The following is a 16,469-nucleotide window of genomic DNA, read 5'->3' as shown; positions in this document are numbered from 1 at the left end:
TAACAGCTACAGATTTCAGACTTCAGTAAAATACGAGAACAACTTTGAGCTTCAGCTTGGTGTTATTTAGCCAGGCAGGCATGCATTTACCTTGATGGTGGTGCCACTGCATGTGAAAACATCCACCTGGTTTTAACAGAGCACATTTTCTTTCCACGAGTGTAACACACTGCTCAGACCCTTTCCCCCAAGCACACTGAAGCACAACGGGAAATCTGATAATTATGGCAAAAATATGAGCAACATTTCCAGCTGCCAGTCACTCCTGGAAACAAATAAACAAGCAGGTAATGAATCTGGAAATGTTATACAGAATACAAAGTCGAAAAGGCTAAATTGTGGGGATGCATTCCATCCTCCTCACTTCATCTGTGGATGCAATTGCAGGTTCAGAGCCTCGGCGTGCAGCAGCTCAGGTACCTCCCGCCGTTCAGAAACTGACATTTCTGAAGAAAACTCAGCAACGGGTTTCAGTAGCGGGAGAAGGAACGACTGTTTCCCATCTAGATCTAAGAACAGGCTGAATCAGGCGTGAAGGAACCCGGGCATTTTTCAGGCTCTATCAAGGTGTTCCTCGCCAGCTTCCGCGGGGCGCGGCCGCGCCCGAACCCACTGCGGACCGGCCCTGCCCCAGGCAGCACCCCCCACTCCCCCATCCCTCCCTGCCAGCCGCGCCCGCCTCTGCCGCTCGGCACAGCGCTCCCCGCCGCTGCCTCCGCCGCGCTCGCCCGACGGGGCGCCGCGGCTCCCACCCCCACGCCCCTTCAGGGCAGCGGGCTCTGCTGCCAGCCTGGTGGCGCTGGGGTGCGCCCCGGCGAGGGAGGAGCTGCTCGCCGGCCGCGCCGAGGCCACAACGGAGCCGCTCCAGCGGGAGGTGCCTTGGCTCCTGCCCCTCTCCGGGGCACCCGGGCTCTCCCCATCGGCCCGGACGAGTGCAGACTTTTGGGTGAGGGGCTGCTGCTCCCGCCGCCCGCTGAGCAGGTGGCACCCGTCCCCCGGGGAGGAGCGGCGGCAGCCGACGAGCCGGTACCCGCCCGGCCGAGGCGCCCCGGCGACGCACCCACCCCCGAGGGCTCGCGGGGCCGGGCCGGGCCCCATGGCGAGGAGGAGGAGCAGGAGCAGCCGCGGTCGGGATTGGGGGCCGCCGGCGCCGCCCGCCCGGCCGAGGGGAGGAGGCGGCAGGAGGAGGAGCGGCGGCGCGGGCTGCAGCGAGCTGGCTGGGTTCGCCACGGCTACCCCTGAAGATGGCGGCGGCGGAGGCGGCCGCTGCTCCGGGCAGCGGGGGCTGCTCGCCGGCGGGCGGCGGCTCGGTGCCCGTCCTGTTCTGCTTCTCCGTCTTCGCGCGGCCCTCCAGCGTGCCCCACGGCGCCGGCTACGAGCTGCTGATCCAGAAGTTCCTCAGCCTCTACGGGGACCAAATAGACATGCACCGCAAGTTCGTGGTGCAGCTCTTCGCCGAGGAGTGGAGCCAGTACATAGACCTGCCCAAGGGCTTCGTGGTCAGCGAGCGCTGCAAGGTGCGCCTGGTGCCGCTGCAGATACAGGTGAGACCCGACGGCGAGGCAGTGCCGGCGGCCACAGGTGTGTGCGTGGTTGTGGGCGGGCAGCCCCGTCCAGCCGGCGGCTGCGGCTGCCCGGCCTCCCCCGGACCCTTGCGGAAAGAGGCGACAGCGAGCTGGGACAGCAGCGGCGGCCGGGGAGCCCGGGGCGGACTGGAGCTGTGGGCAGAGCCTCGCCAAGCCCGCGTGGACTTGTTTTTCCGTGGAAACTTTTGTTTTGCTAAGAAAGGTGTGCTTTGCGCCAGATGCGTTTGACAACCGGGCTTTGCCTTCAGTGAGTCAGAACTTACTTGCCCCCATGAATGGGAAAATAACCTGGTGTCTGAAATAATCTGTACTGCTCCATTAAAACAGGTGGCTGGTGCTATCCAGCCTTGACTGGAGTTAGTGCTGCTAGGTGGAAACTCAAAGGGTGCTGGTAAAGAGGGCTCTGCCAAAATTCAGTCTTATGGCTCCTAGGTCCCTGGTATTTCTGTATCACTTTTCTGTATCACTTTTGCCCTAAAAAACTCTTTGTGATATAAAGGTTCATAACTCAATAGTTTTGTGGCTGTAAACCAGGAAACCAGACTGCCAGACAGATATAGTACGTGTGTTTCATACTAAGATATCTTTATGCACACTGGAGATTTGTACCAGTCATGCTGTAATAGTTGCACTTGAAGCAAAATTGCTTTTTCCAGCGTCAAAGAAGTCAATTGAAAAACAACCAAAAAAAGCAACAACAACAAACCCAAACAAAAAACAATTAAACGAAAACCCCACACATAGTTATTGTTTCAGTTCAGAACATTCTGCTTAATTTATAATTAAGAAGTTTTAGTTTATCAAGCCAACATTACTTACAAGCTGAAAAAGTGATGTCATAAAAACTGAAACATTGATTGTCTTCTGTTTCCAGAAACAATCACACTGTTTGTAAACCCTGTTTAATCAGAGTCCCTTGAAACCATAGACTCTCAAGGTGCTCTCTTTGCTTACACTGTACATCAAAGATGCCTTTGAAGTCTTTTGTCCTTTCCTTAACCTTACATACAGAAAGAGTGGTTAAGAAGACCAGACTAGTTTAACAACTTATTTTGTCATTTATTATTTGTTTTGTCATTCATCACTCATTATATTCAGTTTAAAAGCTTTCTCCTTTGTGTGTTAAAAACAGAACGGATGGGGACCCAGCCAGAGAAACTCCTCAGAGTCTCTCCAGCTTGCAAGAAGAGTTGGTATGGGTGTTAATTCAAGCAAGGATTTTAAAAACAGAATTTGTGTAACCTGGGCCTGTGACTGTGGTGCAGGTCAGAATTTCGTTTCTTGTGCATGCAGATCGCTGCTCTGTAAAGACTCTCTCGCAGATGGCTTCTGCACTTAAAATATAAATGCAGCCCAAGTATTCATAGCAGGACATCTCAGTATAAAAGGTCAGTGTTGAGACATGGAAAGATACGTCATTCCCAGGATGCAGATGCACTACGCAGCTGTAACTGACTGCAGAGATTCAGAATGAACCAATATGCATTAATTGCATAATTGATTACATGCTTTCACTGATACTGTTGCAATTCTGATACAATAGCAACTGTTGATATGAAGAAGGATGGTACTTGTCTATTATTTTAGTTGCCTCCTTGATGCACTTCAGCAGCTGAGAATGAGCTGGAGACATCACAGTGATGTCAGTCAGCTCGCCGTAAGCCACCAGCAGGTGCTGAGAGATCACTCGTTTGGGGAACATTTGGTCTGATACAGTCACAGCTGTGCTTTTTAAGATCTTTAGGATTTACTGATGGGAAGATAATACTTTCTTTCCGTAGGTTGATTCAAGCACTGCTGCTATTGTGTGCCCTTTTTTCCTTCCGCCCTGATATTTTATCTGCAGTTACACATGACATAGGTTTATCAACTCTGCAGGTGGTATAGTCAGTTGAAATACCATTTTGAATTTGTCTTTCAAGAGGGACAGCATTTGCTCAGTGATGTGATTAGACTTGCATCTTTGGAAAGATATATTTGATTTAAAATTAAGATTCAGAGATACTAGCATCTGTATCCCTAGACAATAATTTCAGTATATTTATATGTGTGCTTTATAAAAATATGTATTTAGTTAGGGATGGCATTTTAACCCCTACGGTGGCAGTGCCCAACAGCTCTGGAATGATATCCTCCTGTTTTGATTCCTCTGCAGACCTGTCATGGAAGGGGTGCCTTTTGTTGCAGTAGCTCAAGAAATCTCAGCGCCAAATCAGTTTGACTGGGCTCTTTAAATTTCCTGTCCATGCAGTTGAGGGGGACAGTAATCTCACAAAAAAATCACCATATGCTGCCTTTGGAAAGCCAATCCACGCAGCTCAGTTCAAGGCTTGATTTGTACAGGGACATTTGCTCTCCAGTTGTATTTGTGCCTTCGTATTCTTTGTTCATATATGTATGTTTGGTTGGTTTAGCTGTCCTGGCGCAAAACAATTGCTTGAACTTCTAATGGCCACCCAGTGTTAGGGAGGCTGGTGGGGGGCAGTGAACCCTGATCCTCAGCCTGGCTGCCACTCTTGAAACAGCCACAGACTGATGATGAGGAGGGACATTTTCCTTTGGCCCCTATCAACTAGTAAGGAGGACATTTACTTGCAGCTTGAGGGAAGGAATGCTGGTAGAAAGGATCTGTTTGTTTTTCATGGATTGTTACATGTTCTAAAAGTTTAACAGAATACTAACTGTAGTCAGAGCGGAGGAATGCAGGACCACTGTAATATCTTCTAACTCTAAGTGCAGTTAAAGAGTGCTACTAAAACTATTGAGTTTTGCTGTAGCAGTTGTAGTTGCCTTTGGAGGAGAGAAGCAGTAAGGAAAAACACTTTGGAGGTATTGGAAGAGAAGACAGCTGTGCTCATTATGTCCCTGTAACAGGGGAGTTCAGGCACCGTTCACATGTGTGCCCAAGAGAGGCTGTTTCACAGTTGCTGTCATAACTTCAGGGTGACTTCTCTTCAGCAGCACTTGTGCTATGTGTTTACAAACTTGTAACCTTAAGATGCTAGAGCTAAAAGGGTAAAATTATTACTGAAATAATTGCATAAAGCACCTCTACTTCAAGAGGTTTTTTTAAAAAGATATTGATGTCTCGTATGCCTCTTCCTTGCAGAAAACTGCTTGCAGAATTATACTTAATTGTTGCTGGAAGGTACGATAAATAAAATAGAACTATTTATACACAGGTTTTCACTCTTTTTACACATATCTAATATTGCTATATTCAAATACTTTGGATATAGAAGTAACTCAGGAGCCTAAGTCCAATTTCTGAAGACCAGGAAAAGCCAAAGCATAGATTGCAGGATATGAATCCGGTGAGGGGTGTCATCTGCTTTTTTGTTTTTTTAAAGATGCAATTATAAGTTTTCATGCATTAGTGCTACAATTAAATGCAACGTTTCTAAATAAATACATTTTTTTAAAAGCAACACTTGAAAAAGAAGGGGAAAAAAGGACTTAAAATCTTGAAAGAGAGGTTTCTTCACATCCAGACTCCATGTTTATCTTTACTCTGCAGCAAGCATTTTCATAGTTTTTTATTTTGATGAGGACTTTTATACTGTCTTAATTTTATAAATATCATGTGCTTATCGAACTGATTCTGTCCTTTTTAAATGCTGAATTGTGTATAAAAGGCTGCACTTGGGCTTAGCCTAAAATGAGTGTTTATATTCATACACTGAAAAACTTGTAATCAATTTTTCCCTTGAAATACATGTAACTGAATTTCTTAATTTTTTTTTTCCTTTGAAAGATAAGCAGCAAAACTGAATTTTACAAATTGCCTGTTAGAAATAAAGAACAAAATATGATAGCCAGCTTCTTTTTTGTTCTTGTCTGTTTATGCCACCCTTGAAATACCAAGGCTGCAAGGTCCTCCACTCTGCCCTTTTAGTGGGTGACCTTGGCAACAGATTTATGAGGTGACTAGTGATGTCACATGGTATTGTTTCTCAGCTTCCATATTCTAGTTCATTACAAATACTGGGGGAAAATTGCATTTTGTGTGTGAAATGGTTCCGTGACGTTTGAACAGGGAAAGTACAGGTAAGGAGACAGTATATGTGAGTATTTTTGTAAGGTAGATTCTGTAATTACAGTACTTCATCACAGTCAAATTTTGTATGATTAATAATAATCAGCAGAGATTAAACATGTGGAAAAACACCTGTCCTTTCCTACCTAGGCCTTTTCTAGTGTGGGATTTAAAGTTGTGTATGACTTGTGACAGCATACCTTTAAATCCTGGTCTGAGATGACTTCTCTAGCTGGGTCGAAGAGCTGCATCAGGTTACGTGTCCATCTGAGGCACCTATTCTGGTTGTGCTGTGGATAACTTCCAACTGGAGGGAGGAAAGTCCTGGTGGCTAGCTGAGAGGGGTGAAGCAAAACAAATAGAAAAGCTTGTGTACTAAGGGAGGTGGGGAGGGAATCTTTAGGTATTTTGGATTGTGTGTGGTTTTTTGTTTGCTTTGTTTGTTCATTTGGTTTGGGGGTTTTTTTGTGTGTGTGTGGTGGGGGGGTTTTTCTGGTGTTTTTTGGATGGTTTTTTGGGGGGGCTTTGTTTGTTTCCCCACCTTTAAATGTAGGTTGTTTAATGGTATTGTGGCTGATCAGACGTTGTATATGGGGTGGACTTGGACGGGTAACATCTGGCTGCAGTGGCTCACCATCCTTGTCCAGCCTCAGGGTGGATGCAAACAGGTGCTGACGTGCTGGCCCAGGGTTTGGGGTTTGGATATGGGCTTGACCCCACTCTGGTTCAGAGGCAGGGTGCAGCACAGGGGCAGTGCAGCTGGTCATGTTTTTTGCTGTCGGGGGTGTACCAGCTGGTGGTGTCCCATGTACCTGATGTGGTGTGGCTGTGGAAGGGGAGGATGGCTTTGAGAGCAAGTGAGTGATATGATTTCCATGGCACATTGAAGAACCAGTAAGTGGAAACTTTCCTTTATACATAGCAGATGCTTCTGTGAATTTATTTGTGGACTGCATTAGCTATTACTTACGAAACTTAATTTCAATCTGCTTTCTGCTGTGCTTTGTCCTTCCTACATGTGCGTTTCCAAGTAGCACCAGCAAGTGTTGATTTTTTTGCCATGTATTTCTTGTGGTTTCTTCTAGTTCTACCTTGTGTTGCATGGTTCAATTCAGACTGCAAGTTAATCAGAAATAAATATGAAAATCAATATAGGAGTTATTTTTGTTAGATTTAGTAAAAGGTTTATTTAGCTAATATATTTGACCCAACTTTATTTTAAAGTGCCACTGGTATTAAACTGAAGGCATGAATTAAATCATATTATACCAACTTTATAATAGAGGATGGCAGGTATAAGGCTTTGCTCCACCTCCCTGTAATGTTTGTCATAAGCACATGGGATTAAGGATTCAGTGAAAGTCTGTAATGAGGATGCTCCCTGGCTGGAAAGGCAGTTGGCTTTCTTCTGTGCTTAACTGTCAAATCAGAATAATATTGAATTGGGCTGTATAAGATCTGTTCCATGTCTGCTGTTTGTAAATACTCCATCATCCATGTCAGTGCTGAAACTTAGGGTAAGTACTTTTTCTACAGAAGGTGCAAACAGGGAGGAGCTGCAGGCATCTGAGAGCAGAATTCAGGCTTTTCATGACAAGTTGTAGAAACAAGGTGAAATGAGGTGCAGTTCAAAATGGAAGCAACAAGGGTAGAAATAATTTCTACACTAAGTTAGAAATAATCAATTATCCAAATAAAAGATGAGGGAGAGTTCAAGGGTTGATTTTGAGGTTAAAATGCACCTCAGGACTCTACATATCATCAATTATTAAAAGAGCACATAGTGCACTGGAAAGTGCAAATTGAACAGGGCCTGCAAGGGCTGTGAATTGACTGTTTTCTGAAGCTCTACTAGTGCTGAGAGGTATTCTGGGTGGAGAAATACTACTGTTAAGGTGGTATTGAGTCCCTCACTGTAGACTGCAATTTGGGAAGCACCTCAGGGAGGGCAATGAAAAGAATCTGATTTGTAGGAGGGAAGATTGAAAGTACTATATAAGGTTTAGAATAAGGAAGGGAGTGGAAAGGACTAAAGGGAGACCAGATCTCAAGTCTTGAGGTATGGCTATAGGTGTTCCTGTACCTCCAAGGATGGAGATCACACGATTTTCAGTGCAGCTATACCTTCCTAGTAAAAAAATATTTCCCTAATGCCTGTTGTTATGTTCTTCTGTCTTCCTGTGGTATCAGTGGAGTCTAGTGTTAGAGCATCTGCTTTATGGTTGTTACTGCATTTACCTTCGTAACTGCTTGCATTAACAGTATTGCTGTTTCGCTAATGAGGACTGGAGGAACTGTCGTTATAGATGTTTGTGGTTTTGGCAGTAGTGGTGTACTGAATCCGAGAGGTGTGGGAATTTAGTGTTTACAGTTACAATATGAAAGTAATTTTCACAACAGTATGAAGAGACCATTCCGTATGGTTGAGCTTGGCCATTAGTGTAGTTTTTTGACCTCGGAAATTGAGATCAAACGTGTTTTACTTAGGAGACATGGTGAATTAACAAAAGATTTGAGACTAATATTTAAGGGTTCCCAATTTATTTGTGGCCAGTTGACCTTGGCTGGCTGCCAGCTGCCCGCCAAGCCGCTCTATTATTCTCCCTTCTCAACAGGACAGGGGAAGAAAATAAGACAAAAAGCTGCTGGATCAAGATAAGGAGAGGGAGATCACTTACCAATTAACATCACAGGCAAGACAGACTGAACTTGGGGAAATTAATTTTATTTATTGCCAATCAATAACAGAGTAGAACAATGAAAAAGCACAAATGTGAAAACACCTTCCTCTCACCCCCTACTTCTTCCCAGGCTCAGCTTCATTCCTGACTTCTCTACCTCCTCCCTGCAAGTGGTACAGGGAGACCGGGAAAGAAGATTGCAGTCAGTCCATAATGCTTAATTTCTGCTGCTCCTTCCTCCTCACTCTTTCCCTGCTCCAGTGTGAGGACCCTCCTACATGAGACAGTACTCCAGGAACTTCTCCAGGGTGGTTCCTTCCCACAGACTGTAGTTCACGAACTGCTCCAGCGTGGGTCCCTTCCATGGGATGCAATCCTTCAGGAATAGGTTGCTCCAGCCCATCACAGGGTCACAAGTCCTGCCAGCAGACCTGCTCCAGCGTGGGTTTCTCTCTCCACGGGGCCACAGGTCCTGCCAGGAGCCTGCTCCAGCTCCAGAGGCTCCTTCGGGCATCCACCTGCACTGGTGTGGGGTCCTCCCTGGGCTGTAGATGGATTTCTGCTCCACTGTGGACCTCCATGGGCTGCAGGGGAATTTCTGCTCCGGTGCCTGGAGCACCTCCTGCCCTCCTTCTTCACTGGCCTTGGTGTCTGCAGAGTTGTCTCACATGTTCTGACTCTTCTCTCCCAGCTGCTGTTGCACAGCAGTTTTTTTCCTTTCTTAAAGATGTTATCATAGAGATGCCACCAGCATCGCTGATGGACTCAGATTTGGTCAGTAGCAGATCCACCCTGGAGCCAGCTGGTATAAACTCTGTCTGGTATGGGGCAGCTTCTGGCATCTTCTCACAAAAGCCACCCCTGCAGTGTCGCCCACTACCAAAACCTTTCAGTGTAAAACAAATACATCCTTGCTCTTCCAAAATACAATATTCTACAGATTCTGTAAGTTTGTCTTAGTTTAAAACATCACCACCTCAGTCTGCAGAAAATGAAGTGCATACAATTAATGGCTGCTTCCCAGAAGCAGTTTATTAAGTTTGATTTATCAAGCTGCTGAAAAGCTCCTGAATAGACGTAATTTCTCTTTAGTTGCCTTACAAGTAGATGTATCTGCCTTCTTTCCCTGTAACCTCCAGCTGAAGACTTATCTTTTGCTTCTGTAGGTAGTGGAAGTAATTTCGTACAAATATAAAGCACTCTTTCGAAGTATGAGAAAATGCAATCTTCAATTTATTTTTCTTACCCCCCCTTTCTACCGTACTTGGTAGCGTGTACAATGGAAACTCTGGGAGATTATTTTTAAAATGTATTCAGTTCAGTTTCTGGTCATAATACTGACAAGCCTCTCTACTTTCGTTCTAGCCTTTGGACTTTCATCAGACTTGTGCTAAAAGATGTCATAGACAAGACAAACAGACTACAGAATAAAACTACTGAAAATATGTGTACGTGTAGTATTGAAAGCAAGTGGCACTCTGGTTTTTTTAAAACTTTATTTTATCCTGATTTTATGTCAGTGCCAAGAGTTGTGGATTTAAAGATTAATTTGAGGAATGTAATTTTGCTGTTGGTATTTTTTTTTTTTTTAATAACAGTACTTTAGTACCAGCTCCTCCACCCCTTGTCAGGGTTCAGAATTTTCCATGTACATTTGCACTGACTTGCATCTTCTACCTAACAAATTCCTGATTACCTACTGATGACTGTACTCTACTGCTCAGTATCAGCTGTTCATTTGAATTTAGAAACATACCAAAATCAGGCTTGAAATAATTTCTCCAATTTTTACTTTAAAGTAACGTAATTCTGTCACTTTTCAGAGGTGTTGGAAACTTTCTTATTCTGCATGCTTTTCCAAAAGGGTCTTTACTTCCTTGGAAAATGTTACCTTGATTTTGTTTTTCAGATGACTACTTTGGGCAACCTGACACCCTCAAGCACTGTGTTTTTCTGTTGTGATATGCAAGAGCGATTCCGGCCTGCCATCAAGTACTTTGGTGATATCATCAGTGTGAGCCAACGACTGGTATGGTTTTGCACTTTTTCCTTATAATGAGTTTTGATCACACATACAAATTATTAGTTTATACACAGCCAGTTTACTGTTTTTTTTTCGGTTTCATGTAATAACAATGTCTTTGCTATTATTGTTCTTTAATAATTTATTTTCTTGTGCACTTTACTCCTTGTCCCCTTGCAGCTCCAAGGTGCACGGCTCTTAGGAATCCCAGTTATTGTAACTGAACAGTATCCCAAAGGTCTTGGCAGCACTGTGCAAGAAATTGATTTAACAGGAGCTAAACTTGTGCTTCCCAAAACAAAATTTTCAATGGTGTTGCCAGAAGTCGAAGCAGCATTAGCAGAGATCCCTGGAGTTCGCAGCGTAGTCCTGTTTGGAGTAGAAGTAGGTGCTTTATCGTTCTTGTGCTATTTTATGGTAATGTCTGTTGGAGCACAATAGTATTAAGCATTGATTTCTGTAATTAAAAAAAATATTCAATTTGTATTGCTTAGAGCTCACACATCCTCTACAGATTAAATTATTCTTGTGTTATTTGTTTGAGATATTATCTCATAATAAAATTTGAAATTAGATCATTGTGAACTACAGGCTGTTGTCTTAGTTGTGGTTGGGACTTAAAACCCACATTGAGTGCCCTAGTATTGTCAAGGGTAGAAAAAAACGTTTGAACCCTAATTAATTATGTATTCTAATTCGGCATTGCACTACTGATGTTTTATAACAATGTTTTGTTGGGGGTGGGGGGGTGCCTTTGATTTCTCCCCTGTAGACTCATGTCTGCATCCAGCAAACAGCATTGGAATTAATTGGCAGAGGTCTGGAAGTTCATATTGTAGCTGATGCCACCTCATCAAGAAGTATGATGGACAGAATGTTTGCGCTTGAGGTAAGTTTTTTAGTCAAGGCTTTCTCCACTGTGGGTCTGTATATTAATTTCCTTGCTTATTATAAACTAATGAGGAATTTCTAAGGGCAGTAAGCAGTGGGCAAATGTAGACTTGAGAAGAGGTGAATGCTCTGATTTTCAGAATAGCTTCATGATGGAGAAGGATTACTGTCTAATTTTTCTCCCTAAATGATAATTTAATGTGTGGAACCCGTTTTGGGACATTTGGATTTTAAAAGTGACTGGTTCATGCAATCTAGGTTACTCTGTATAACCATTAGCCTTTTAGGATATTTTCTCATGGAGTGTTACCTGTACAGCACAATGAAAGTCCTACAGAGCTTTTTGTTTTGTTGTTCCAAACAGTAGTTGTTCTGCTGTTGAAATTCCTTGAAATGCAATGAAATATTCTAAGTGATCCTGTTCAAAGCTCCTTCTTTCATGTCTGTCTTTCCTTCTGGTCTTCCTCATCAGTGCAAATTAAAGCTTAATCTGAAGACTGTGATTATATTAAAAATTTAGGGGTAAATTTTTTTTGTGGGGCCTTTCTAGGAACTTTGACTAACTAAATGTTGAGAAAGTGGAATAAATATAACAGGAAGATTTTAAAGCATGTATGGTAGCAAATTCATGCAAATGATTTTTTTGATAGTGTACTGTAATTTGCCTACAGGCATCACTGCTGGAAAGCCAAAACTAATGTATACAGTAAGTATTGCGTTTTTTGCCTTAGGCCTTAAGAATTATTTGGTAATTGAGACTAATAGCAACAACAACATTTTATACTTTCTTTCGTAGATTTGGAGAAGACTTTTAATTTCTTCTGTTTCTCATTAATAAGAGAATTAAGGGCTAGAGGGAAATTACCAGCATATAGCATTTGATGAAACCCATGACTGATTAAGTGGAAGCTTAGTGTCACCTGACATGTAAAGGATAGTGACGCACAGAGACTGCAGGAATGACTGAAATCGTGGACTTATCAAGTCAATGTGGTGCAGCAGCAGTAGCAGACAAAACAAATACAGAAAAACTGAAATCTGTTTGCCTTGCTGTGTAAGTCTTTGTACATTTGATTATCACTTACACTGTGTCTGCAAGCAGAGAAGTTGGTTCAGTGTAAGAGAGGTTAAAGCAGTGAGTACCTAGCTTTGCTTTTTTTTTTTTTGTAAGAAATGTATTGATCATCTTAAAAGTGTGTTTGGTTGCAAAAGCTGTGATCCAGGCAATTTGGTCGGTTTTGGATAACGTTTTAGTATGTCTTGGCAATGTTTTCTCAACAAGCTGAAAGAGAATGTTTTGCTGTGGTCCCTTAACTGGTCGTTGTTAAAATATGGTTTGGAGACTGCTGGCTTGCTGTGGTGAGCCAGTAACTCCTCCCCCTCCTCCTTTCTTTTTCTTTCCTTGAAAATTGTCCAGTGTGCTTAGCATGTGCATATCTTCATTCCTACTAATCTCAAAACTGTATAAATTATACTTAATCCTAGAAGTAGAGTAAAAGCCTATGCCAGCCTCTTTGACATGTTATAGTGTGTTTTACTTCTAAAGACAATACATGTTTTTTTTTTTTAATCAACACTTCTCAGAATGCAAGGCTCTTTAAGTGTCTGTTTCTTCTCTCATTCATACTATTTAAAAGCAAAAACTTTGTATTCCTGGAGAAGAACATGTTGTTTTTCCTGTTTTTCTCTTTTGTATGTGTATGTGGTTTAAAAAGTGTGTCATTGTAAAGAGTAGGAGAGCTGGGGAAGCTATTTCCTTTGGCTCAACTTAAGAATGTCACAAGGCTTTCTGCAATTATTGCAAGCAGGAAGCATTGACTTTAGTAAATCTAGCCTAGTTAGTTCATCATTATATAGCCTGTAGTTACATATATATAGTTACTGGTCCCCTAAAATTAATAACCTTCCCCCTTCAATTGCTTTGTAATTGAACAACTAAACAGCAGTGGTCTATGTCTGCCCTAGAAGGTTTGAAGCTTGTCTTTCCTTTAGTGATTACAATTGAAACCTGTATGAAGGTGTACAAATCTGTATTTTCTGCCTCTTTCCCTCCCTTAGCTCATTCAGGACCTGATTAGATTTGGTGGAGCATGCAGCTGAGTAGAGGATGATGAACAGAAAGCTGAATCCATTAAGAGTTTTATTACCAAAGCATCTGTATGATTGCTAGGAAGCTGATGGGGAGCATGCGGAGCCTTTAGTTAAAGATTACTTTGCTATGTAAGCGACAGCCACAGTCTTAAAAGTCCAAAAACCTTGCAATAAGTTCTGTGGCTTGGGCTGCACAAAGTGTTGTTCTGTTTAGTTGCACACTTAAAACATCTAGCAGACCTCTTTCAGTTTTGGTTTCTATGCAGCAGTTGCTTTTTATTCTGTAGTTTGTGAGAACTAACTTGGGAGTAACTGAGGCTGTGATGAGATGTTGGTTAAAAGGAGCTGCTGTTCTGCCAGTATGATTTATAAGGTCTGTAGAAGAGCTTTTCATTCTGACTCCTGAGACTATTAGTACTAACTTGCTGTGTAGTCCAAACACCGAAGTACTAGTGCAGAACAAGCCCTGGAAGAGAAATTGATACAATTAAGTTTCTTGCTTAAGGCTGTTAGCTTCAACCTCACTATTTTCTTTTTCCCCAAGCCTTTCAAATCTGCATGAGAGCAAAGAAAGGTATCCTCAGGGCCATGCAGGGGAAAGGATTGTTAATATAAGAGGGGATGGGTCTTCTATGTGTTTAATCTGACATGGGGAAGGAATCCAGTCGAAGTAGGAAGCCTTATTTGTAATTGAAGGCACCCTTTTTGCCTCAGTGAAGTCTGAAAACCATCACTTTCCTCTCTAGCTTTATAAATGGCACTGCTAAGAAATGCTGTAATGGAATTGGCAATAATTCTGTTAATAGGAGATGTTTTTAAAAACACCGTTCATTTTTTTTTACAAAATGTATACTCATTCACATTTGCAAGTATCTCACATTATTATCTCTCTTCTCTTTTTTCTTTCAGCGTCTTGCTCGTACTGGAATTATAGTTACTACTAGTGAAGCTATATTGCTGCAGCTGGTAGCTGATAAAGAACATCCAAAATTCAAAGAAATCCAAAATCTCATTAAGGCAAGTGCCCCTGAGTCAGGGCTCCTTTCCAAAGTTTAAAGAGGATGTGGAGGAAGCAGACCACTGTCATCTTTAAGGAGGAAGGAAAGCTGTAAGCGCACATGTACACCTTTCGCTCAAAGTTTGGTAGAAAAGTAAAATTAAAATTTGGAATATTCGTGCTTGCCTTAGCTAAATTGTCTGATTGTACATCTGGGTGCCAGTATGTTCTGTTTTGTTAAAACTGTCAGAGACTTTGGATACTGTAGGACTTTTTTGTGTTCAAATTTCTGTACTTATTTAAAAAACAAAACAGAGATCCCTGCTGGTCTATTCTATACACTAATTGTAACAGCTCCAAAAGTGCATATTTCTGTGACACCTCTTGATTGCGTGCTTCATAAAAGCATTCTGTGATGTTCTGTTTTACTTTTGTATTAATAGGGGATATTTACATATTGCATAAATGTGATGTGATACCCTTCAATGTTCTGTGTAAATGAAGTATTTTAATAGGGTGTAAGTTAAAACCAAGTAAGATATTTGGACTACATGTGCGCTTTTTTCTCTAGGACAAAATCTAAGTGCTTAGCTTCATAGACAAGACACATAGATCAGGCGGCAGCTAATGTTTGATTGCTCTAGGTCACTGAAGCCTTCATCGTGACTTTTGATTATTGTGAAATTGATTGTCCAACCCTGTACTTCGCTTAAGGCTACACAAACAGAAAACTGGCATTTAATGAGGTATGAACAACTGGTGTAAAGTCCTTCAAAACTAGCAGAAGATTACCAAAATAAATTTGCAGTGCTAAGAATGTTAGAGAACAAAGCTTTTCGACTTAGAGTGCTGAATCTACTACTATATTTAGATTTCCCCCCCTCCTCCCATTTTGGTTAGATTGAATAATTCCAGCTAATTTACTAGTTTGGCCAAGTGGTCTTTGAAAGATATCTCAGCTTTTCTAGGTTTTTGCACTTTTTTGTGGGCTGCAGTTGGGTGGAGTTTGAATGGAATCTGGCCTAAAAGCATTCTTCAGAAAAAGAGCATCTTTAACTTAATGATATTTTCTGTCTAGAAGCAATCTTCTAACACGTGATTTCATAAAGGCACTTTCTTCATTTTCCATTGGTTTAAACAATGTTGTGTACAGTTTACAGTGTGACTGAAACATTTATTTTTTTAAAAGAGTACTAGATGTCATACTGAACACTGATCTTTTTGGTAGAACACCAATTACAGTACATGCATTGTTTTAAATTTCTTAGTTTCCCCACAAGATGGCCCTAAAAGAATTGTTTCAGAGAGTTATAACCTTTATATGTTCAAAACAAATAAAATATTGACATTTACTGTCTCTCTTATGTTTGTGATATTTATTGGAGACCAAATTCTGAAACCTGTGTTTGCCGTGGAACTTATTCTGCTTTGTGCAGCTGTGGAACTTCTATACACGTCATGGGAAATTTGTGTAAAGATCAGGGGTGGATAATGTCTAATAATTCTTCTGCACCTAGTTATGGTATTATTTAGTGTTCCAATGTATGAGAAATGATCATTATGCTTCAAGTTGGAGGCAGGGAGGTGAGTTGACTTGAAGAACCATTGTCCTCTACCACTGACCTACTTTTTACCTTCTTTTCTGGTATATTAATTATGTTGCCTAGCAGTATAAAGTCAACTTCTATAAATCAGCAGCTATGCACAAAAATTCTATAAATTTCTTATCAAATAATAGCTTCATGGCTTTCTTACCTTTATGTGTTGATGGTACCTAGAGTTAGTAATTGAAGGAAAAAATGGTAACAGGTTTTTTACACCTTTATTTTTGCAGTTTTTCCTCAATAACAACTACATGAGTTTTTAAGAGATAATTGTATTTGTATTTGTTATTAAAAATTTACAAGTTTTATATAAATATAAGTTGAAAGACAGATGTTGTAAGTTCCTTAGTGCAGTCCTTTCCTAACTAAGGTTTTTACCAAAAGAAGAATAATTTGGTAGCAAGATGGCACTAGAGAAGAATCTATAAAACACATTTATAGTAGTCTCTGTGATGACTTTTCTCCTGGTTTTTTTTTTTTTTTTGGTATTTGCATAGCCTTCTGTGGCAAACTAGATTTTTGTCAAGGTCCTTAATGCGTGTGGGTTTTTTTTTAAATAA

The 16,469-nt window shown here is 41.7% G+C and overlaps 1 protein-coding gene across 2 annotated transcripts; it reads left to right on the top strand.

Moving 5' to 3' along the window:
* The first annotated feature begins 1,163 nt into the window (after positions 1-1,163).
* On the top strand, positions 1,164-15,669 carry ISOC1 (isochorismatase domain containing 1). Of its 2 annotated transcripts, XM_071801909.1 has the most exons (6): positions 1,164-1,544; positions 10,213-10,332; positions 10,507-10,710; positions 11,099-11,215; positions 11,889-11,923; positions 14,218-14,348. In XM_071801909.1, exons 1-5 carry the CDS (start codon positions 1,245-1,247, stop codon positions 11,913-11,915), a joined length of 768 nt encoding a protein of 255 aa, XP_071658010.1. In that variant the 5' UTR covers positions 1,164-1,244; the 3' UTR covers positions 11,916-11,923; positions 14,218-14,348. The 2 variants fall into 2 exon arrangements, with proteins under 2 accessions (XP_071658010.1, XP_065717831.1); XM_065861759.2 differs by lacking the exon at positions 11,889-11,923 and having other exon boundaries at positions 1,167-1,544; positions 14,218-15,669.
* The last annotated feature ends 800 nt before the right edge of the window (positions 15,670-16,469 follow it).

The sequence above is a fragment of the Patagioenas fasciata genome, chromosome Z (assembly GCF_037038585.1).
Source record: "Patagioenas fasciata isolate bPatFas1 chromosome Z, bPatFas1.hap1, whole genome shotgun sequence".
In the NCBI taxonomy this organism is placed as follows: domain Eukaryota; kingdom Metazoa; phylum Chordata; class Aves; order Columbiformes; family Columbidae; genus Patagioenas; species Patagioenas fasciata.
This window is presented reverse-complemented; position numbering and strand designations above follow the sequence as displayed.

Excerpts from the sequence above, each read along its gene's own strand:
- ISOC1 (XM_065861759.2), top strand. The coding sequence starts at position 1,245 with ATGGCGGCGGCGGAGGCGGCCGCTGCTCCGGGCAGCGGGGGCTGCTCG. Across the intron at positions 1,545-10,212 it reads TGGTGCCGCTGCAGATACAG|ATGACTACTTTGGGCAACCT; the intron begins GTGAGACCCGAC and ends TTTGTTTTTCAG. Across the intron at positions 10,333-10,506 it reads TCAGTGTGAGCCAACGACTG|CTCCAAGGTGCACGGCTCTT; the intron begins GTATGGTTTTGC and ends GTCCCCTTGCAG.